The 23,385-nt window shown below is 38.6% G+C and overlaps 1 protein-coding gene across 10 annotated transcripts in view; it reads right to left on the reverse strand.

Moving 5' to 3' along the window:
• The window catches only part of FGGY (FGGY carbohydrate kinase domain containing), a 325,564-nt gene that overhangs the window by 100,523 nt on the left and 201,656 nt on the right, over positions 1 to 23,385 (reverse strand). For all 10 annotated transcript variants that reach the window (XR_013931025.1, XM_080406372.1, XM_080406370.1 and 7 more), the window contains one exon: positions 17,056 to 17,144. Coding sequence is in view for 7 of the 10 variants with exons in the window: in XM_080406372.1 (XP_080262498.1) it covers positions 17,056 to 17,144 (89 nt within the window). In the remaining 3 variants the exon portion in view is untranslated. The remainder of the gene's footprint in view (positions 1 to 17,055; positions 17,145 to 23,385) is intronic.

The raw sequence follows: 23,385 nt of genomic DNA on the forward strand, positions 1-23,385 counted from the left end.
AAAGGAAGTAAGCTCCCTCACCACCGCATGGCTTTTCACAGGGCGAGATTACCCTCTCCAGCAACAGAAATATCTCCCAGTGCAATACCGGCAGGACACCACTACTCACATCCACACGGGCACCACCTAACACATCTGTCAGCACCAGCTGGTGCTTCAGCTGTTGGCTGTCACACAGCCACACGTATTCTCACATCTTTTAGCTGTATTAGAACAGATTTTATTATTCCATGGGATTGGCATCAGCGGGCTGTAGGAAGATTGCTGTTTATCCTTCTACTGTGTGAAAAGTACACAGGGGACATGCACAACCAACACCCATGTTTAGGGAGCACAAAGGCTTAGGAAGTGCTGTGGACTTTTCCAGTGGTTTAGAAAGTGTGGCATGATGCTGAAGGCAACATCTGGCCAGCAGCCATGTGGGCATTGACACTCTATACACTGACTAGTAAAGTAAATCTTCATGTGAGCAACACCGCATGATGTGGTTTATGCTGTTTTCATATAATTGAGTAGAATTAGGATGGTGAGGGGAAAAAAACACCTTCACAGCCCTAACATTGATATTTTGAGAGAGAGAACTATTAGTCTAGAAATCTCTTCACAAGTTCACCATAAAGACACATTTTACTAATTAGTAAGTAAATAATGTAGCACAGTACTTGAACACGTGTGCAAGTATAAAGACCTGAAGAAAAGTCCGTAGAGTTAATGGGAGTTTTTACCAGCTTAGTCAGACTATGCTGAACTGGAACCTTGGCTGTCATGCACTTGTGGCCAGACAAAGCCTAAGTGAAACCAGAACAGAAGCAGAGAAATTGCCAAGGGTACTGCAATAAAAGAAAGTTTTAATAACTGTATTTTGATGCAGGCTGATCTGCTTTCACATGCTCAACTTCAATACTGAGCCCTCCTTTACTCAGGTAAACCACCAAGTCTTACTCAGGTTAGGATGACAGGGTTTGACTACCACGTGCACCTATATCAAAGATGCACATCCGAGATTCCTACACAGTCAATGAGGTATGTTACCTCCCATCACAAAAGTCAGTTCAGTCAATGTATATTCTTAAAATCATGTCATTCCTAAACACTACATAGATTTGGTCAAAATTTACAGACATTAGCATCAATTTTTAAAAGCATTTTTGATGGTTTGATTTTAAAGGCAGGGCATTTCAATCAGAGGAAAAGCAAGCTGACTCATTTTACATAAATCATACGCTGTATTGTATTTTAATCTTTTAAATGACAGTATCATTTCACCTATTTCTAGAGTATTTAATAATAAATAACAACAGTAAAAAAACAACAATAATAATGGCTGGAGTTTACAGTCCTTTAGAATTGTAATTCATATAAAAATGAGGGTAAATTTTTTGAGCAAATCTCAAGAAGCAAGGAGATCAACAGTATTATTTCTGATTTTGCAAACCAAACTAAAAAAACCTCATCAAGTAGAACCACAAGGAGTTCTGAAACAGGCAACAGACGTGAGTAAAAGCATACATAAATTTCCATAAACAATGAAAAAAACAGCTTATTTACATCAGTAGGGAGAGGAATGGGAGATCAATACCGAAAATAAGGTAGGCTAGAGAGTAGATAAAGTAGGTGTCATTATTCGTCAGAACATGGCAATAAAGACATTCAAACAAAACAAGTAATCATTACGTAATTGGAAAAGGCTATGGGTATTGCTGGGACCAAATCCATAACAGAAAAAGAAAAAAAAAAAAAAAGGAAAGAAAGAAAGAAAAAAAGGAAAGGTAAAAAAAAAAAAAAAAAAAAAAAAAAAAAAAAAAACAAACTACATTACTTGGCTATCTAGACTGCTTTGGTCATAATAACAGAGAGAAATAATATAAGGGAACATAAACTGTCATTAATTGAGCATGATTTAAAAGAGCTATCCCCAGAAGGATGTTATCATGTTGTCAGTTCTAGGATTCCTCTTTCCTTTATTTCCTCTGAAACAATTACTGCTGCCATTTTAAAGGAGAAAGGACTGGACAAAACGACCCTTCACTAACTTGTTCTAACAGTCAAGCAAAACACCCCCCAGGTTCTTCAGAGTGGCTACAAGAAAGATGTTACTCTTCTAATTTCAGATACTTTAGCCTGTTACACAAGGAAGGTGGACATCAATGGTTTTTAAATTCATTTAAATCTTAAAAACAACTTCATCTGGGAATGCACATCCACAGCTCTCTCAGAGACAGAGCTCACCCTCCCAGGTAAGCTGGGTAATGCCTGAGCTTGCCTTACACTAAACACTGTGAAAGGCGACGGTTGAACCAGAAGGGTGGAGTTTACCACTATTCTAAACTCTAATGAATGCTTTCATGCAGCTCTAACAGCACTAAAATATTTGTCTTTTGCTTTCCTGATACTTGAATTATACTGCAATACTTACAGAAAATACACTTGCAAATGCTGCAAGCACAGAGAAGAATGGACTAAAAGTAAATTCAAAATCCCTATGTTAGCTGCCTGAAAAAATTAAGACTGCTTTATTCCCCCTTTAATGCTTCTTATCTTTTTAATGAAATAAAAAAAAGGGGCGGGGGGGGGGGGGGCCTCGGCTCAAAAATTCCCCACCAAATGAAGTGATGGAATTTAAAAGATCACTCTTCACAGAAACCCTGTGTAAGAGAAGATAAGAACAAATTTTTAAAATGAAATTTTGCAAGCTACTGTTTATCTGTTAGCTTGGTCCTAAAAAGACTTAGGTGTGAGTAACCTGACCTGAACGAATGGTGTCTTTGACGTCAGCTGGAGCATTTAAGTCACTCGTTTGCATAAGCAACTGCAGGATTGTGCTTGACTTATTCTACATAGACAGTCTTTACTAACTCCTGCAATTAAGTCAGCAATATCAGGCTGTACATTTTGTATAATTAAGCCATCTTCCTTGGTGTAAAGTGGTTTGCACCTTGACAAAGAAAAGCATACAAAAACCTAACTCAATGATGCTGCTCTAAGATGGCTTTAGAGGTGAAAGGCCAACTTTTCCTGCCGGAAGATGTGAACAGAAATCCCAAGGTCTGATTTTAACTGAGTTGTCCTGTGTCACGAATGGTGTAAGAAAGAAAGACCTGCTGTCCCGTAGTAATCAGAGATATGCAGCTCTGGACTGCAGTAATGAAAACCATAAATAAATAAATAAACAAACAAATCTACACCCAGATCAAAAAATAACAGCAAGTGCCACCTAAAAGGCAGCAGTTACTTAAAGAGCATTTTCTGGAAGAAGGAATAACGTGTCATATCATGGGCTAAATCCACAGTATTTTAACTGTCTGAAGATGCTCTTGTCCTGTGACAAATGGTGCCAGTCAGATTACTCAGCTGGAGCAAGACATCAGATGAAAACTTCTCTGGGTGGACTGACCTTAATTTTTCCAAATTCACAATTTCTTCATAATCAGTGCCAATTAATCTCAATCAATAACTTACAGACTCTTTGCAAATCATTATACGTGTCACACTGAAATCACAAATTATCCTTCCTGGGCCATCGGTGGACAAAAAGTTCAGAGAAGAAAAGTGAACAGCGTAAGAACAGTTCCCCGGACAGTCATACAACCAACAGCCTGTTCATACCAACATGCTTGGATAGCAAATAAAAGGACCCAGACCAGCAAAGCACTTAAGCACATGTTTTAACTTTAAGCACGTGCCTAAGTGCTTTGCTGGAAAAAGGCCCAAAGAACGAACATGGTTAACTGAAAAGCCCTTCGGAGTTGGACAGACAGCTTTGTTTTTCCATTAACTCTAGTTGCTAGTAAACACACGTTTGGTCTCAGCATCCTGCCCAATATATTTAACCCATATCACTAAAATAGTGATCTGGTACCACCAATCTCTTTACTCAGTGAAGTTCCACAAACTGGGAAGTGACAGAACTGCAAGACATGCTTGGGATTTAGTTACTTACAAGGCACGAGTAGAAGCAACACCTTCACGACTCTCTAACAGGCAAACCCACATGAAGGCCCTGATCGTTAAATACTCTTTAGCAGTTGACCACACAAGCTTGCACTGTCCTGACTCTTCAGCTGCTTACATCAGGCTCCACAGAACAACCTTGGGACACCTCAGAAAGAGGACACCAAACAGTGCCACCGGACCGATAGCTCTTCTTCCCGTCTCCTGCTTTCAATGGAAAGAAAGCCAAACTTGGAGAAGACCGTTTCTGACGCTCGGCCTTGGGAATGCTACAGCCTTTTTTATTACCTCCACCTTGGTCCATTAATAACATTTTTATATGCATCAAATTTACCCCCAAACCAAAATGAAAATAAAATTCCCTAGAATAGCTTAAGCATAACGCTTAAGTTAAAAAAAGATTGGAGTCCAAAAATGGAAAGATGATTAGGGAGGTAGGTGAATTTGGAATGAAACAATAATAAAAAGCCCTAAGAACACATCATATATTCATACTTCTTGAATCATTAAGGCTCTGCATGACAGCTCTCACAAGCACCGGTATGGCAAACTCACTGACTTTTAAGCAGGAGTGAAAGTGGTTAAGCCCTAGGACAAATAATTTGAAAATCTCAGCACAAGTCTGATCTCAGAGAGTTTAAAGGAATGCAGACTGCCCAAAAACACAGCAGCTGTTTGTTTTTTCTGCCACCTTTCCAAGGTTCATGTCTGGAGTGAGGATAAACAGTTCTGAAAAAAAGTTATGTGGAGTTCAGACTTTAAGAAAATAAAACATCAGACTAGTATTTCTTGCAGAAAGATTAAAAAAACCCAAACCTTATATTATTCAGCCCTGGAAGTTTTCAGGTAGAGCTCTCAGGAGCAGAGGTAGATGGCTTGAGGCTTCAATATATTAAAATGATTTCTCTAAACCAGTCTGCATTTTGAAAAGCTTGGCCTGATGTGGTTTTCTTGAGCAATACTCCTCCAAGCAGAGTTTCAAATTTAATAAGGTAAAACTGTATTCCCTATTTTACACATGCGTGTGCGCGCACACACACACACACACACACAGGCCCTTTCAGATAAACCAACAAATAAACAAGACAGTGGATGAAACCTTAGATATCAGCCTGAAGTTATTTCCATCGGCACAGCAGATATCATAGTTTCAAGGTAATTTGTGCTGTCATTTTGGACACCATTCTTTTTACTCTCACTCTTGCTTCTCTCCTTATTGTTCTGTTTGTACCAAAGCAAATGAGCATGTACTTTAATTCATTAATTAATATGTATCTTGATAGGTTAGGCAAGTAGAAATCTTTTACTTAAAGACTTTATTAGGTATAACTTTCCTCTGAGCTGCAATTGAAGAGACAGAAGCTAAAAAAGAAGCCGTTAATAGAAATTTACTTAGATTGCCAGCAGAGCTAACCGGTGTAAATTAGGATTGTCTGTGTTGTTACAGGCAGGTCAGAAATAGCAGGAAATTTCAGGCACCATGTTGAGATTCAACATCTGTTTATGAACTGTCCTTATATGCAAAATGAAGAGTTGCTACATGACAAAGTATACAAAACCAGGAAGTCTGAAACAAACTGGAATCCCTCCAAAAAGCTTTCATGTTATATTCATACCTGGTGGTACTGGGGCATCAGCATGAGGAGTGGTGAACACTAAAGGACTCCAATTTGTCTTTGAGATACAAATTATATATATCATGGGCAAACATGACCCAACACAATACAGGAAAGATACTGTTCTTGAAGGGGACCATATCAACTGCTCTTTCCAAATCCAGACTGCAAGAGTATGCCCACAGAGCTTGGGAGATGGAAGCAGGGAAGCCAAGAATGGCAGGAGATGGGACAAATATGAAGAACAGGTGTCAGCAGCTTATCATGTTCATACACATTCCCCATTTTCTCTTCTTTAAAGGGAGATGAAAGGACCATGCATCATCAAACTCACATAGAGATGCTGCATTCAAGGAACTAAGGACAACACCGCACCTACCTTTCCCATTAGGATGGGAAGCACACTCAATTTTTTTCTTGAAAATAAAATTGTATCACAATATCGCTTTTTCTCAAAAGAGCCTGTATTAGATATTTTATATACAACAACAAACCAGCATCAGAAACTCCCACAGACAGTTTCATGGAGGGAATCTCAGACAACGGAAAGTACAGAAAAATAGCTTTCTATGTATTGTGGTACGTTTTCCCCCTCTCACCACTTTTAATTAAATATAAAACCACTGTAGTGTGCAGATCCAGCCTCACCCTTCAGAAGAGCGAGCGCACCTTGGAAAATGAGGTTGGAAGGAGAGAAGAGTATCTTTCAAAGCTCTAAGTTTCAAAACTGTAGGTTTCAGTCTACAGTGAATGAAAGTGGGAGCTACTGCCTTCATGCTAACAACATGTACTACATATGCATAAATGCAAGTGGGGTTTGGGGGCAGGGAGGGCTTTGAACATAACAGGCATATCTCTCTTTGCACATCTTCAGATAAGGTTTTCCCAATCAACTTCTGCAGTATGAAGGGCTTTCCTACTTTCTTGCCCACTTAAAATTCCTTATGCAAGGGTACTAGAGGCAACTGGTATGCCACTTTCCACAGGCTCCCATTTAACAGACACTGGCACATGGAGCCCGGGAGTGATGGCAGGAGAGCCACAGGGCTGAGGCTCTGAGCTACCTGCAGCCTGCCAGGTAACACAGGGACAGGCTTTCTGAGGAATGTTTCCAAATCCCCACTCAGGAGAGTCCAAGGATACATCAGTACTGCAGAATACCAGCAAGCTCGTAACTCAGGCTGACAAATCTGAGATAGAACACTTGAACTAAAACGAAGTGGACAAACACAGGTTTTAATTTAATGAGCAGCTCCAGGGGCAGTTTAAAGCTGAGGGTGAGCAATGCGAACCAAAGATATATAAAATCCAAATATTATCTGAAGCCAGCTAATAGTAAAATACAAAATACAGAACTTCCCCTTCACTACAAAATTAAACAGCCATGTTATCCATGTACAACATCCTATCCACAGGTGAATGAACTTTCCTATGTATGCAGCGTCTGACAACCAATAAGCATAACTTCAGTCATCTTTGCTGTATCACACTGCAGTCAGTATTGCTTCACCTGTTTCTCTCAAGTCAAACAGTTAGAATCCTACCATCGAAACTTAATTAAAGAAGGTAGTAAGAAAATAAACAATCTTTCTTGGAATGTCTTTGATTCCATAAGTACATACACATTTCATCCACTGAAGACTGAATTACAACTTTCACCTAATGAGCAGCTTAATGGAACAGCACTGTAATAAATAACGGGGAAGGAAAAAACAAATCCTTGGTGATTTCATATAACATATTATATATTTATATAATATCAGACTCACTATCTGGCAACATCAATTTGCAAGCTACAGTAAAAGTGTTCACTCTCTCAATGTAAGCAGAAAGCATTACCAGGCACTTACACCAAATCAATAACCAGATCTTACTTATATATATTTAAAGCAGCAGATGTTCTACCATGATGCAAAAATGACAGAACACATATGTGGAACTGTCTGGTTTCTTTAGACACATTCTTGAAAGCACTGTATCATTGATCTAAGATTATTTTTATAGGCAGATGACAGGTCAAGCATAAAAGTACACTATTTTAAAGGTTACAGAGTGGGCAAAATTGGTATCACTGCCATGGACAAAGAATAATTTTCTTTTGAAGTCTTCGTTGTCAGGTTATTTACATTTCACAGTTAAAAGGCTCCTCTCTGGATAATAGGAATGCTAAAACAAATACGAGAAAAGGTCCTATGTAAGCTAATGCTGCTTTAAAGAGATAATGTAAATCAACCCTGACACCATCAGTGTCATCCTAAAGCACGATGAGAATTTCCAGTGAAAGTTACTAACATTAAACAGGTTTAGATAGCCAGCCAACAAAAATAAAGCAAAGATGTAAGTAAACTGCCTTCCAGGCCTGGACTGTTGTTACAGACATGTATTACAGTGAAAGGGATAGGAGGAACACTCCAGTGGTGAAAAGCATTTGTTTGGGAAGTCTGGAGGAAGAACTGGTCCAGAATAAATAATTTACGGTGTGATCTGTGAAAATGCCTATGGAATAGGACACCTAATTCTCACTTTAAGTTAGACAGAAAGCTGGATGCCCAGCTAAACACTTTGATGGATGTTACCCTTCAAATTATATGGCTCTTTTCCCATCCATAAAATAATAAAGGCACTTTCTTAAGAGCAGCATTTAAAGGCTGAATTTATTAAGACTATTCCATATGCAAAATATTATAGAAGAGTTAAGTTTAAAAATAAAAAAAATAAAAAAATTAAAGACAAAAAGTGTCCCTTGTGGAATAATAAATTTAAGTGAGTTTTAATACTTTTAAGCACTACATGAACACCTACAATGCACAGACTTCATGCTACATAGCTTTTCCTTCACTGGATGAGAACACTCCTGGAATGTTATTGTTTTCAGGGGGGGGTGGTTTTTAAGAATTTACTGTGAATATATGCATTATGTATGTGCACACTGAAACACTGCTGGGGCTGTAAATGACCCAGGAGCTCATAAACATGGCTATTTTCTTATCTGGTTCAAATTTATGCAAGAAAGCAATTGTTACACAGCTTTTGCTGAGCAGAGACCCAATCTCACAGGGGACAAGGGCTTTGCATGGGGCTTTCCATGATGTTTCACATAAGGAAGAGTTCAAAGAAGATGACAGATTGTTTATAACATGCCTTGTACCATGAGGGTCTGATCCTTGATGGTGCTCACAGAAGCTAATGCAACAAAAACATACGCCTTCTGAAAAACAAGCCTGTATCTGAAGAGAACCAAGATGATTGTAAAAAAATGAGATGAAGAGAACTGAAAGACAACAAGCTCCTCTGTGGTTTCTGCCATGTCTTTCCTCAGAATTTAAGACCGTAACACCACAACCTCGTTCAATACTCCTCCCCCACCACCCCAGTTTCAGTGAAGCACAGTTATCCAGTCCCACCATTACTTAGCACGTCAGGAAGCCTGATCTCAAAACCCCCTAGCCATCTCTTTACAAACTTTATTAAGGAGAGATTATTATCGGACCCTCAGAGAAGCTAATAATTACAGTATTCATATATATAGCTTCTGCACAGGATCAACAATGAAAGGGTTGTTTAAACACAGCTCCTTTGCTTCGATGGAAAACTTTGTGTGTGTACAACTCATCAGCTCAAGAAAATTTTAATGACTATTATGGAAAAATACGACAGAAACACTATCTGATGTACATAGTATATTTATTTAAGAGGCTTCTTAAGCATTTTGAGACTGAAGAAAAGACTTTTTAACAGCAATGACTATATGAACTCTGATTTTTAATTGTTAATTTTTTTTCAAGTGCTGGAGAATGTCTTAACCATCACACAGACACTCTCTCTCTCTCTCTCGTACACACACTCTCAAACTACCACACTAGGCAAGATCAGAGCTTAACAGCCAACAAAACACACATTCAATCCCTGAGATCATTTTCCTGAAATAGAAAACTACATATGTTTCTCAAATTTCACATCAAGCCACTGCACAGCCCGAACTGCAGGGAGAACAGCGCCAAGGCTGCCTTTGGGCTTGGGGGAGTAAGAACCTGAAAACAAGATGATTCCTTTCATATCACCATGTTTCTCGTCCACAATCTAAACTTACAAACACCCGCATTTAACAGCATTTCTAGCGAGGGTTGCTTATCAAGCAGCCTTTGCTTTGTCAAATTAAGACACATCGCCTTGGATTAGTGAGACTCCCTGAGTTCAAAATGACTTCATGGTTGGCTCAGAGTTCACTGTCTCTGTGGCAAGTTGCCAGTAATACATCTACTACCGCGACTGCCCCCAATCCTTTTCTATACTGACCTAGCTGACTTTTTTTTTTTTTTTAGCAGCAAATGAACACAATAGAAAACTAAAGGCTAGATACTGTCACAGCTAATTAACAATCCTAACATCTTAAAAAAAAAAAATCGAAGTAGTAAATATTTGAAGATCTGAATGCAAGTCTCAATGTCTCAATGTATGTCAAAGCTGTTGGAAAGGGACAATGCAGTTTTTCTTCATTGTGCAGAAACAGTTAGACACTATGAAGGGCTCCTGTTCTTGTGGAAAACACATTAAGCTTCTTTTGCTAATACTTTGTAAAGGGCATTTGTACAATAACAATAGCTAAAGCTTCCTGTTTGCCTGTGTGCTTCCTGGCTAACGTTAACGAGACCTGCTAACAATTTTCTTATTAAGCACACAGAACTCTTTCAGATTACTCTGTAGACTCAAGGACATATTGTTTTTAAATAATAATAATAAAATCTAGCAGTAATGGCCCACATTACATCTGCCCTTCACAGTCCTGACAGTTTTTCCAGGTATGTGTTTCCTATTTTCTTACACTGGATCAGTCTGTGTGTCACCAGCCTCCAAAGAACATGTTTTGAATTTATTAAAAGCCTGATAGAAGTAGAATTTGCTCATTTGGCAAAGATACTGTCACAGGGACACTTGCTTTTGGCTCCATGACAAGAAATTCATGGTACTTTGTTTGTTCAATCCACAAAAACACCATCCCTCCCCTCCCAACCAGCCCTTCAAGATAATTCTCCCTTCTCCAGAGATTTCTCCAAACAAGTCTGCAAGTCTGAAGTCTTGGGTTTCATTTCATAAACAGGACACAAAACCCGAGTGCAATTCAGGATACTGTCACCGCCACATGGGCTGCAGCGCTAATCACAAAAGCTTTCTGAAATATTCCCTAGTCCCTTTCTTTCCAGAGAGAGGACTAATTTTCAGATGAGGCATATTCTGAAGTAGGCACAAAATATAAACAAGAAGCAGCCAAATGCCAGAATCCCAGCCAAAGGGTATACATTAGTCATGGCAAGGCCAGAAAGGAAGGGAAGGGCAGCTGGCCCCAAAAAAATGGTGTCTGTGCTGCTCCAGTTACCACATCTCACTAAAAGGATTGCCCAATCCTTTAAAAAGACACAGGCATCCTTCAGATAATCATTTAACTCACACCAGTTTGTTTTTTCAACAGCGCCTCTAAACACAAGCTCTTTTTCCAAACTCTCCCTCTCTTTCAAAGTTTCCAGCCTATCTGGATAAAATATTTGGTGAGGACTGCGCTAACCGCAGTGATGGAATACCTCAAAGCCCTCAGAGTAAGCAACCTGTTAAGTGTATGTATGGATCAGTTTAACAGATGAAGGACAAATACAGGAATGAACAGAATTAAATCCTCAAAGGTATTCAGCTGCCTAAACACCTCCAAAGATGTAGGTTCAATTCACGTCTCCAAATCACACAGGGAACATAACCGAGCAGGGACCTGAATCCAGATTCTTGGATTCAACAGCACCTTCCTAGCTTTAATTTTTTTTACAAACTTCCATCACTGCAGTTCAGCAATGGACCAGACTCTGCTCCTATTTATCCCAGCGTACTCTGCATCAAGCCTGCTAACATCAGAGGAGTTCTGGGGATTTAAATCAGTGCAACAGAGCCATCTCTAGCCCTAACGATAAGCAACTGGCAACAGGTTACAAATAAACTTTAAGGACTTAATCACTGCTTAACATCAAGAGTCAGCTATTTAAACGTTGACAAGACAAGGGACTAGCCTCTTTCTCAGAAATGAAAGAAAACCATTCGTCAAGGTACCTTCCTGTCGAAAATACACTGTACATTAAAAAGTTCCCACTCACTCTCACACAGATACAGCTTTATATTAGTTACTTCATTCCCAGAAATGCTTTTTTTGAACTACAAGCTTTTCCCTTTCACTTTGCAGTCTGTAATTACCATAACAGTATACATCTTTTTTCTTTTAAAACTGATTTTCACTGGAGAAACTCACCACCCCGAGATCTGTCGGAAAGAGATAATTTGCAAAAGTTCCCCCAAAAGTATAAGAAATACCTGTTACACCCTTTTCCCTGCCACAATGGCTAGCAGTTGAAGACTGAGTGGGCAAGTATTTCCACAGGAAAACTATTTGGGTGAACATTCACACATGAGGTGAAGCCTCCACATTACTTTCCCCAACTATTAACATATCTAGAGTGTAGTAATATGAAAAAAATTCTTCTGCACAAACATCCAGTTTGTTCCAACTTTTTGGGGAAATTTTGGGAGGTGGCTCGTAGCATGATGTTGGACACTATCTCAGTAATGTCAGCCTGGCATTCTTCCCTACGTTTCCAAATCCTTCTCCACAGGTTTAATCTCTGGTTAGAGCTCCTCTTAAACCATGTAAATCCAGTACAGACTAGCTAATTTCCCAATGAACGAGTTGCTTGTGGTTGGAAGTGGCACTGAAGCAGAACAGCGGACCTAAATACACACGACCTTTGAGAAATTTGTGTGTGAATTCTACCCACTTTAACAGCTCAGCCATATTATCTGCAATGCAATCCTTCACAATACAAGAAACACAGTAAAATTGTAGATGTGCAACTCGGATAAGAATTCTCCATTCATAATCCAGTAGCCTGTAACTAATCCAGATAGGTATTTAGATTTTATTACGATAGCTTTATCCAAAATACCATATAAAGGAAAAGTTATCAGAGATTATAGATGGTGGGTAGAAGAGAGCAATGAGTCACACTCACCCTGAGTAAAAGTGCTGAGCCTCTGAAGAGCTTTGCTAACATGTCTGTGAAAAAACAGCTCGCTCTCCCTCTCCACAACAGCATTTCTGAAGTAAGGCAACTGAGTATTCAAGTGGCAAAACCAATACTCATTGTTGCAACCTTGGGGGACAGGAGCAGGGAAGTTCCAAAGTTTTAATTTTTTTCACTAAAGAGCTGTCAGTAACATTTTTAATGCAGAATAGTAAGCCATCTGGATTACTCAGAACAATTCAATGGTCTTTCATCGACCCAAAGAAGAAATAATAAAAAATAACTATTTTTAATATGGACTATTGCAGGCAACAATCTTCCAAGAACAATGGGAATCAACAATTTGGAACTTATCCTTTGCGATCCATGGGTGGATGCTGTTCAGTGAGATCTATAGTGATTTCAAAGACAGTAGGTAAATATCTCAGAATATATTTGAGTCTCCACCTCTGAGGTAAGAAGCATTGACTGTTTATTATATATCCACTGGAAAAAACATGACAACAAGGCAGTTTAAGCCAGCAGAATTAAAGGTGAAAGACAAACAATTTCATACTCAGAAACACACATCAAGAACTGCTTTTCAAATACTCCGAATCCTGATCTCACACCCTACTTAACTCTGTGCACCAAGTAATCTCACTGAAGCCAAAAAGACTGTATGTAGTTTTCAAATGTTGAATATATATAAAATGTTTTGAAAGGCTCCTTAAAAATTTAATGAAGCAAGAGTAATAGTTTCAATGCATGCAGAAGTCTTTCCTATAAAAGTGCCTTTGGAACTGCATTTGTTGCAGTAAAATCCCCATCAACAAACCAAATTTTAAAAAATAAATCTGTCTTTTATCAGGCCAAGTTATGTATGATTCACAATGACTAACACTGTGTCTTGCCCTGTGAATAGGCTCCTTTGTGCTCAAAGGGAGAAAAGGTGGTAAGAATCTTATACTTGACAAATTCACACTTCCCTAGTATTAACAGCATATGCAGGACAAATTACTTGACTTCACCAGACTACAAGGAAACTCCCAAGAAACAGGTGTGCATGGGGGAGAACAGAGAAAGGAAAAAAAAAAATAGATTTGATTCCAGCAAAACATTTCTTGTCCGTATTTTCCTGTCTTTTTCTTCCTCCTTTGTTAACCCATAAGACATTCCACTAGAGCCAAAACAATGGGCTTAATTTTGGTGAGTGCATTAAGGCAGCAAAGGAGGATGTGCAAGAAACTGTTTTATCCAAAATAGAAGACTCTCAACAAAAGGGTGCAGAGAAGACTTTGTCCAGAAAGTCTTTTCCCAACATTCCCTTCTTCCTTACAATATTCATCAATAAAGCAAGTTTTTGAATAATCAAGATGTCATTTCTAAGGGAATGAACTTGCCAGTAAAAATTCTGTCAGCTCTACTTTTAAGTGTAATTTTCTGTAGTTTTGTTGTTTTGGTTTGTTTTATTTTAAGAGATATTCTCTGCCTCACCTCCAGAAAGTTACAGCTAAGAACACAAAGCCAAAGCCAGGCAAACCCAAGGAGCTGTCATTACCCCCACACCCTCCCTTTTCAGACAGACTTCCAAAGCAAAACCTGAGCTTCACTGAGCTTAGACAGTCGCAAAATCCACTGCAAGCCATGACGCCTGACACCAGCTGACAGCACCGCTACACCTAGTGCACAGCATGACTCTTACCCCATCCTCCTTTCCCCGTCCCCACACCCACACATAACACTGCTCCCTAAATTAAGGCTTCCATGAGGGACAGTAGGCAGGAACTCTGTTATCGTACCCTAAGCTCCTATATAACCCCTCCCAACTTCCTTTTAAACTTCCTGCCATATATTTTGGTCGCAAACAAAGTTGCAGACAAGGTTGAACATTTCAGTCTCAAGAATTCAGACTGTACTGTACAGGTTAGATGAGCACTAGAGAATACAACCATTGGTTCGTAATTAGTAATATTTATTGCAATCGAAGTTCCCAGGAGGAATTAGGGTCCTACAGTGCTGGGCACTAATCACACCCCAAAAAACACCTGCCCTTTCCCAAAGGCTTCACAGAAATTATAACCACTGACAGGTACATGCAGCAAGCAGACAGACAAATACTATGTTGGAATAGCAAGTACCAGGCATGGTGTAACTCTAGCACAAGTTTTGTGAAAACCACAGCGGATGGGAATTTGCAGGACCAAGAAAAAGGAATCTAGATCCCCCGCTAACACAGCATCAGTTGTTGGCAGCAATCCATCCCTTCTACTGCTTCAATACAATCATTCACTTTCCAACAGCTAAAGAATCAATCATAATAACAGTTACATTTCTAAGTCTGCAGGAAGGCATTGCTGTTCTTTTCCACCTGCTCTCACAAACTCCACTAGGTTGGAGGTTAAGAGAGATGGGGAGAGGGAAAGGTAGAGAGAGGGATTTCTTTTACACTGTATGGCCACCACTATTAAAACCAGGAAAGGCAGATGTTGCTATGGATCAGGGAGGCTTCTGGGAAGAGCGGGAACTCTGTTCATCAATGCTGGAGATACGTCTGCTCTAGCAAGAGAAGAATTCTCTTTCAAATATGTCACCATTCTCTCTGAAACTACTTCACTTTATTTAAAATTAAATTCCAAATTTTATTTTTACTTTAAATCTTATTTATTCTTTAAAAATAAATTCCAAATAATATTTGACTCCAAGCTCACATGGACCATATGGTATTTTAGCTTCTTCTGCCATTAGCACAAGGTGAACATTTCATGATTTGCTCACACATTTATCACATCTATTAATCATCACCTGGCCACAAAGCCAAATTAAAACTGTGTTTGGAACTGAGTTCCAACCAGGGTCCCTAGCCAAGTCAGAAGTACTATTCTTACTTGAATTAAGAATAAAACCATGGAATGAAGACACTCCCACCACATGCAAGAGCAGATGAAAATGTCCCCTTGTCCTATTAAACAGTACTTTTAGTAGACAAAATGCAAGAATCTGTAACCCACTACTCAGTCATACCTATTTTCTGGGTCATCATATCCCCCAACTACCTCAAAAAGTTTTTCTTCAGGACAGGTGGCTACTTTTCCCACACCTGACTGTGCCTGTATTTGAAGAGCACTTGATATGTTACACTCTTGTACTGCTTATGGTAAAAAGGCAGTCACCACTCTCCATCAAGTCCTTTGACCAAAGGGTGCTAATTCTAAATCCAAGTCTTCAGTACTTTCACGAGATGGAGATGCTGCATGGCATATCATCTGGGAGCCTGGGATTTATCCTCTTTAAGTTACAGCTGCGTCAAGTGCCAAGACTGCTTAGATTGCAAGATCTTTGGGGTGAGAGTTATTCTTCTGTTACATAGTTATACAGCATACAGCAGAATATGACTGAAAGTCCAAGGGAAGGAAGATTTGAGATACAATCTTTCAATTATCATCTAGCAAGTATTTGCACAACTACGCACTTTTATTATTCTTTTTTTAATATTTTTTTAAGTCAAACATAGCACTTTCTTGCTCTATAATGCAAGATATTTAACAATAGCTGTCAATCATGGAGACTAACTGGGGAGAAAGAGTGCACTCAAAAAGAACTGTGTCTGAGAAGGTATCTTCCATTTCAAGAGAGACTAAAACTATTCTGTGACCAGTTTTCATTTCAGACTACTGTTTGCACACATTCAGCATCATAAATTGCTGTGGAAATAACTGTGTACTGCACCGAGCTGACCATTTAATTGGTCCATAAGACTTTATTTTAAATAAATAACACTGTACCTCATTTTTCACAAAGACCTATTTATCTGCAAATGCGCTTCACTTGCACTGGTCATTTTAAACAGGATTTTAAAGGAGTTCTCTCAAAGGGTTTTATTATTTTCTTTAAATTTTATTATTATTTATAAATTATGAAAATAATTAATAATATTAAATATTAAAATTATTTTAAATATTACATTATTAAAAAAAACAAAACTTGCTCAGCAAGTATTCTAGGACGCTTTTCAGGAGCAATACAGCTGCCGTGTTTTACTCAAGTGAAGTGAGCATTTTAAACAAGATTTTACCAGATCCCTCCCACATGGCAAAGAAGTGTTTTCATTCATTTCTCAAAAAAGTCAATAAATTCATCAACAAAAACAGATTTCAAAGAGTTATTAGAAGCATATTTCACAGTAACTCGGGTAATCATATTTATGTTCCAAAATGGAGTACAAGACCAATTAACTGACAGTTGTAGCAACATACTGTTATCTGTGAATTACACTGCTCACAGGAACAACTGTGTTCAGGAATGCACAATGGAAGCAGGAGATGGGCTCAAGATGTTTTGGAGCAGGCTGAATTACAGACAGATGTACATAACAGCATGTCCAGTCAAAGTGAATTAAAGCAGAAGCATACATAAGTAAACAGACGAAGATGACCAAATCATAATTAACATACCTTGCAGTGACACCTGTGGCTTTCCAAGATAAAAAATCAGGAAGATCAAAGAAATAGCCTGCCTTCTCCCAGCACGATTCTTTCAAGTTCTAACAAAAAAAAAAAAAAAAAGAAAAAAAAAAAAAGAAAAAAAAAAAAGAGCAGATATTAGAGGCCAGGCATGCTCACATCCTTATTTTAATGCATTTACAAAAACCTGGCATTTATGTAAACATGACAAATTTTCCAAACCCAATATTCCGATCACCCAGTCTGCTCTACTCACTTTACAGTGATTTACTGCCTGAAGAACAGAGCCTTTTCCCCACCACAGACTGATCACAAGAAAAGAGTTTCCCATGATGAGTTCATGGAGACACGTGTTTCGGATCGATAACATAGGCTCTCTCAGTTCCCCATCAGCTGCTCAATGTCAGAGCAGTCTCAAAGTCATAGACAAGTCTCTCAAAAATAATTTGATTGAAGAATGCCCTACTTTCTAAAATTAACCGTTTTAAATTTATTATTTTTGAGTTATAAGTACAGGAAGAAAACAAGCAGCTCTGTGAGCACAAGAACAAAGCTTTCAAATTTATTTCAAAATAACTGAAATATGATTGAAGTGTATAAGAACCTGTAAGCTTTCAGTGAAGCTTTCTTCCACAACTAGTACATTTGGGAACTCGCAACTGCCTGATTAACCAGTAACAATCAGCTTTAAATCCTCACTCCAACCCTACAGTTGCTATCACAGCAGGCACATGAATTCACACAAACAACTAACAGAAGCTTATCTTTGCTAACTCTGCCCCTCTGCAAAATTTCCTTGAAATTTGTTAACAACACACCAAGCAGTATGAATGCTATTTGAAAAGAGGTTCAACATTGTTTCTTCAGCTGAGGGAACAACTGAAGACGGCTACAGGACAACCCCCTCCAGTTAAGAGTGGAACACCTGCATGCCTCTGATAGCCATGTGACATTTCCAAACTGCTAATTTACAGAGAGTTTCCAATACTATACTCTGCAGAGAGCTTAGTGGTGTAGAAAGCAAGAAGTCTATCAGAAGAGGTCGGTCATACCAGCTGGGCAAGGCTCTATTCTTTGTCTGTCTCCAAAGTTCAGTCTGATTTCAGCTTATGATAGCAATGCATATTCTTAAAATCTTTAAGATTTTTAAAATTTTAATTAAAAACCTTTAAAATTCTTATAACTTTTCTACAAAAACAGTCTCCACACTTGCCACAGCCAATGATGAGTGGGAAGAAAGTTTCCCCAAGAGTAACATTTTATTCCAGTGTGACATTAGGAGTGGGCATTGCTGTCCTGCAATACAATACCATTGAATGGCCACCTCTGGCCACAGCACATTAAAATAACTGAAGAATATCAAAAGCAAGCGAAAGTCAGTCCTGCTAACCACAAGGTTCACAAATCAGACTTCCACAGGAAAGTAAGACTGCTTTTAAAAATCCACCAGCTTTTTAAATAATCGAAACGTGACATTTTCTCACTTAAGAGCAGCTGGTGTACTAGAAATGCAAATCCTAGCTGGGGTCATTCGGGCACGGAGCCCTGCTAGACGGCACACCTTCAAGTAAGAACACAAGTCAGGTCAATAGTTGCACCTAGCAGGCTAAGGCAAAGCTGGAGAGATACTTCAGAAGAGCATGAAATGGGAAACTATGTGGGTCCTCATCTCTACACAAGAAATTTGAGGGGTGATTTATTTGCCTTCTTGTCTTCTGGCTTTCAGGTCCCATCTTTTTCATCTATGTTTCGTAAGTTCAGGCCAAGACTCTTGTACAGGATTCCAGAAGCAAAAGACTTTTTAGAGAAATAAAAGTATTAAACACTAAGAGAGTCTCAACCGCACAAGCTTTGTCAACAGCAACTCAAATCCTTCCCCCAAAAACCTTGGAAGAACCTGTGGCACACAGCTGAACAGAAGGTCAAAGTATTTTAGCGAAGGTTCTAGGCTTTGTTATTAGGTTCTTCTTTTCAAAACTTTTTTCCCCCCAAATTATTCTGAAATTGTCTTGTTAATTATTGACAGTTTAAATTATCTGCATTTGAAAAGCTGCCATCAGTTTCCTCCAGCAAAAATTAATTACATGCAGTATCAAGCATGTACATGCTGAATTCAAATAAAAGATAATTCCATTTTAAGAAATACTACTTGGCTCTATAACTTAATTCTGATACTATGTGATATCAAACCGAAATCTTACAAGTCCAGAAAGTTACTAAAATGGAATCTATCAATTCTGGAAACTAAGGTCAATTAGGTAAGTACAAAAAACCCAAAATTTTGTTTAGTTTTGGATCATGCAAAGAATCTATCTTCTTTGAGTTTAGTTCCTCAAAGCTTCTAAAACTTACCAGGTTTCCAGTAAGTTCAAAAAAAGAAATGCTCTGATTACAACTTTTTAATATAAAATGCACAACCTTTGGATGCCTGTCCCTGATCAGTCGGGTTTAGCTTACCTCCTAGACATATGTGGCTGCTACTGACATCAAATTTAACTTTGTATGTGAATCCAAAGGTGCTCCACAGTGTAGTACAAAGGTCCTTCAGCCTGATTGTTTTGATAATAAAAGCCATTGTGTATTGTTAGCATACCTGATAGTCTTCAAGAAGCAACAGAAGTAGTTTGGCTACTGGACAGAAATCGGATTAAGAATAACTGTCCTCTTCAAACAAATTGTTTCATCTAAGATACTCCTTGGATCCTTATTCTATTACTTCAAGAATTCCCAAAAGCCACATGTTAGTGACACTAAAATATGCTGTTTCATGAACATCCAAATGATTCATTCTCTGCCATCTTGATGCTGTGTCATCACTAATTAGTACAGACAAAAAAAAAATCATAGCATGCCCTGATGCTTTTTTCCAAACAAATTTAAAAGTCTCCATGTTTTCGACACTCACTGAAGTTAATTCTAATTTATTTTCACTCGCAGTCAGGAATCTGTGACCACATTAAAAGGACTGTGGAAAAGATCTGGGAATGTTCCCAATGCTGTATTCATATCCTGCAACTCATCCTCCAAACTCACTTGTAAAGAAGCTAACTCAATCTTTCTATTTTCCAGGGGTACTTATGGAGTCCCCTTTCTTTAGCGCTCTCTCTGATTGTTTTGGGGTTTTTTAACAACTATGCCTCCAAACAATAATTTTTTTGAGATGCTTACAGATAATCCCAAATATTTGGGGGCAAAGAGTTTAAGAATTATAATGTACAATGTCTTTTAATCTTCCTAGACAAGAAAGTCTAGAGGAGGGATCAGGGAACTGATACAGAGCACATGAAAGGCCTCCATTGGCCATTTATTCCCTGTCAAGTCAAAAGTTTATCACGAAGCCACACTGCACAGTTTTTTATTGTGTTAAAATACCCACACAGGCAGAATTTCACGTGAGCTCCAGCATCCGATACAATTTTTTGGAGACTCGGTTATATACCGAATATATAACCTTCCTATAAGATAAAGTGATCTTCAGACATCTAATGTTTGTGAAAACTTTTCTTCCAGCAGAAATAAAATGTGTATATGAACACCAAAGATGTCCTGACTTTTGTCATTGCTAGTACAGATTAAATATGAATCAGATTATCTTAAATGCCATTATAGACAGCCTTTGTATCAGATCCCTGTTGCCCACAGGATTAACTAAATATGGGCTAGAAGCAAGACATCTGATTTAGCACAGGATATCAGTCCGAATTTCATGGCTACTTACCAGCCAAAACCCACAAATTCAAAAATCATCCCAAACTGGTGTGTTAGAAATCTAGATTAAAACCAGGAGGGACAGATGGAAGCAGAAAAGTCTTTTACCACCATTTAGTGTAAAAAAGAAAGCTGGTGTGAGCATTCAAGTTCTACATCAGGTCAAAATCAAAAAGTAGTCACTTGAAAACCAGAAAAGATGCTCATTCACCGAAGAACTGTCTGCTTTTCCCAATTCAACCCCAAATTTGAATCTCAATCTCCCAGGCAAACTGTAATAGTAGGGTATGTAGTGTATCACTCTCTTTTTCTAAATTACAGAAAACAAATATACATTGTGCGAAAGGAAGAGAACAACTGAAGACTTAATGCACATGCTCATGAGGATGTCCCACGCCCTGTCCCAATTCAGAGAAGGCAAGGACTTCGAATTTGGATCTCCCACACCTCAGATCAGACGCCAAGCTGTGCAAACAGAGCTATTCGGAGATACCCAAGATAGGGTCTGAGCAAAAACTCTATCCTTGCCAGTGCCAAGGCTGCAAACTGATCAATTTTGCAACTACCAGCTGCACACTAACTGGTTAAAAAAAATAACTAACTGAATTGTCAGATTCATCTTAAGGCTAGAACTGGGGCAGGGGGGAGAGGGGGGCTTGGAAAGTAACCTCTTAGAGTAAGTCTACGCTGAAGGTGGAGAAAACTGCCTTGCTGCAGTCTCTACCACCAAGACACTGTCTTAGACAGATGCAGGTATTTTCAAATCCCTGAGGCACCCTGAGCGTAGCACCACAAGTCAGGCAAGCATCAGAGCCCAGAGTCCACCAGAAACGGCTACAGAGGGACAGACCATGCACATCAATGGCTGGGTCGGCTGAAGACTTGTAACAAGGCAAGAAGGACAGTCTACATGCATGTTGTAAGCCTCAGCACAGTGCAATGGAGAGATGCAGCTGAGAGACAAAGTAGGACATACTTAGAGGTGTAGGTGCTTCATATCTCCCAGTTGTTAACCCTTTTTTTAAATGGTACTTCTGCTTGATTAGCAAGTGCAACTAAAAGCCAAGCTCAACAATCCAGTACAACTTAGGCATACATGTCTGTACTACGTAAGAATTTTGAAACAGAGCTGTTAAAGCATTTATAAACAATTCTAATCAAGAGTTCAGTTCCAAACTCAGTAGCCTGGACTCATTCTCACTTAATATGGAATTTATTATTTAATTTAAAAATATTCAGTCACATTCAACAAAACAAAAAGTCAGCTGCAAAGGCAGCAAGCAATAGAGATGACATGCATCAACAAAGAAGCTGCTGCCAAGCTCATGCCAATACATCCACTATTCTTCTTCCCTCTGTAGCCACGGAAAGATAATTGTTTCTGTAAGTTATCCCACTGGTGGCTTCAAGTCACAAGTATATAGAAAGAAGAGCAATGATGCATAAAATGGCAGTTGTAACTGAAGATGTGAACTGACATACAGAGAGATCACTGACCACTGTGCCAGAAAGAAAAATAAAGATTACTCAAAATCTATTGATTTTAGTTATTAATTGCAGAGGAATGATGTGCTAGCCAGTTACTCTGTGAAGTGATTTTTTTGCTATAGGGAGTCTCTTCTTTGCTCTTATATACCATGTTAAGAACAGGGTTGTGAAAGCACGGTATAGATAGACTGGATTTCATTTGGAGACAGTTACTAAGCAAATACCTACTCCCAGTCCAGTATCCCCCACCCATTTAGAATAAGCTACAGCACCTCTGATTTAATGGGACTAGTATTTTTTAGAAATAGCTGACTTGTAATGTCATTAGTATAAGGAAAACATAACAAGCATCCTTTTGTTTTGGCACAAGCTACAGTAAAACTTCCAGCCAGAAATTAGTAAACAAGACTTTCCCCTCTGCTACCTCTGGGAAGAAAAATGCTAACAGACTAATTCTAGAGCTGGACAAACCTTCACTGCAGTTTTTACATTGCTCTGTTTAAGCTAAGCTCTCACTGCTGTCATGTTGGTTTGCCATGCCATAGACATCCATACAGTCATTTTGTACTGACAAACATCTGTAGCAAGATATTTTCCAAGTGAAGGAGTATGTACCTACATTTTCAGTTCATATGCATGCCAGATATACCAGAACTATCTACACACTCATTCAGGCAGTGAACATCCAATTTCTTTAGCCAAAGTCAACAAAACAGCACAACCTGCTTAGCAAAGCTGCAAAAAATATACCCACAACTACAGAAGTAAAGAACTATTGCATTAATGTTTTGCAAGATAATTCTAAATAACGAAGAAATCTAAAGAAATAGCAACAAGAGAAAGACCCAATAACCTGAGATTACTTTCCTTTTCAATGAAGTTTACATTTGAACTTATCTTACTGACTTTAGGAAGACTTGGTCAGAATTATCTTTCACCTAGTTGCTAAATAATTCTGAAAGGATAATGATTCTTTATTTCAACTTCATCTACAGTCAACGGTCTTAAGTGAGCTGACCACACTCAAAAGTCAAATGTGATGGTATTCACAGAAATCACCTTTTTAAAGAAATTTTAAAGAAAATTCATATATTCATATTGCTTCATATTACAGAGTTAACACTG

This window comes from Falco punctatus (assembly GCF_963210335.1).
Source record: "Falco punctatus genome assembly, chromosome: 11".
Classification (NCBI taxonomy): Eukaryota; Metazoa; Chordata; class Aves; order Falconiformes; family Falconidae; genus Falco; species Falco punctatus.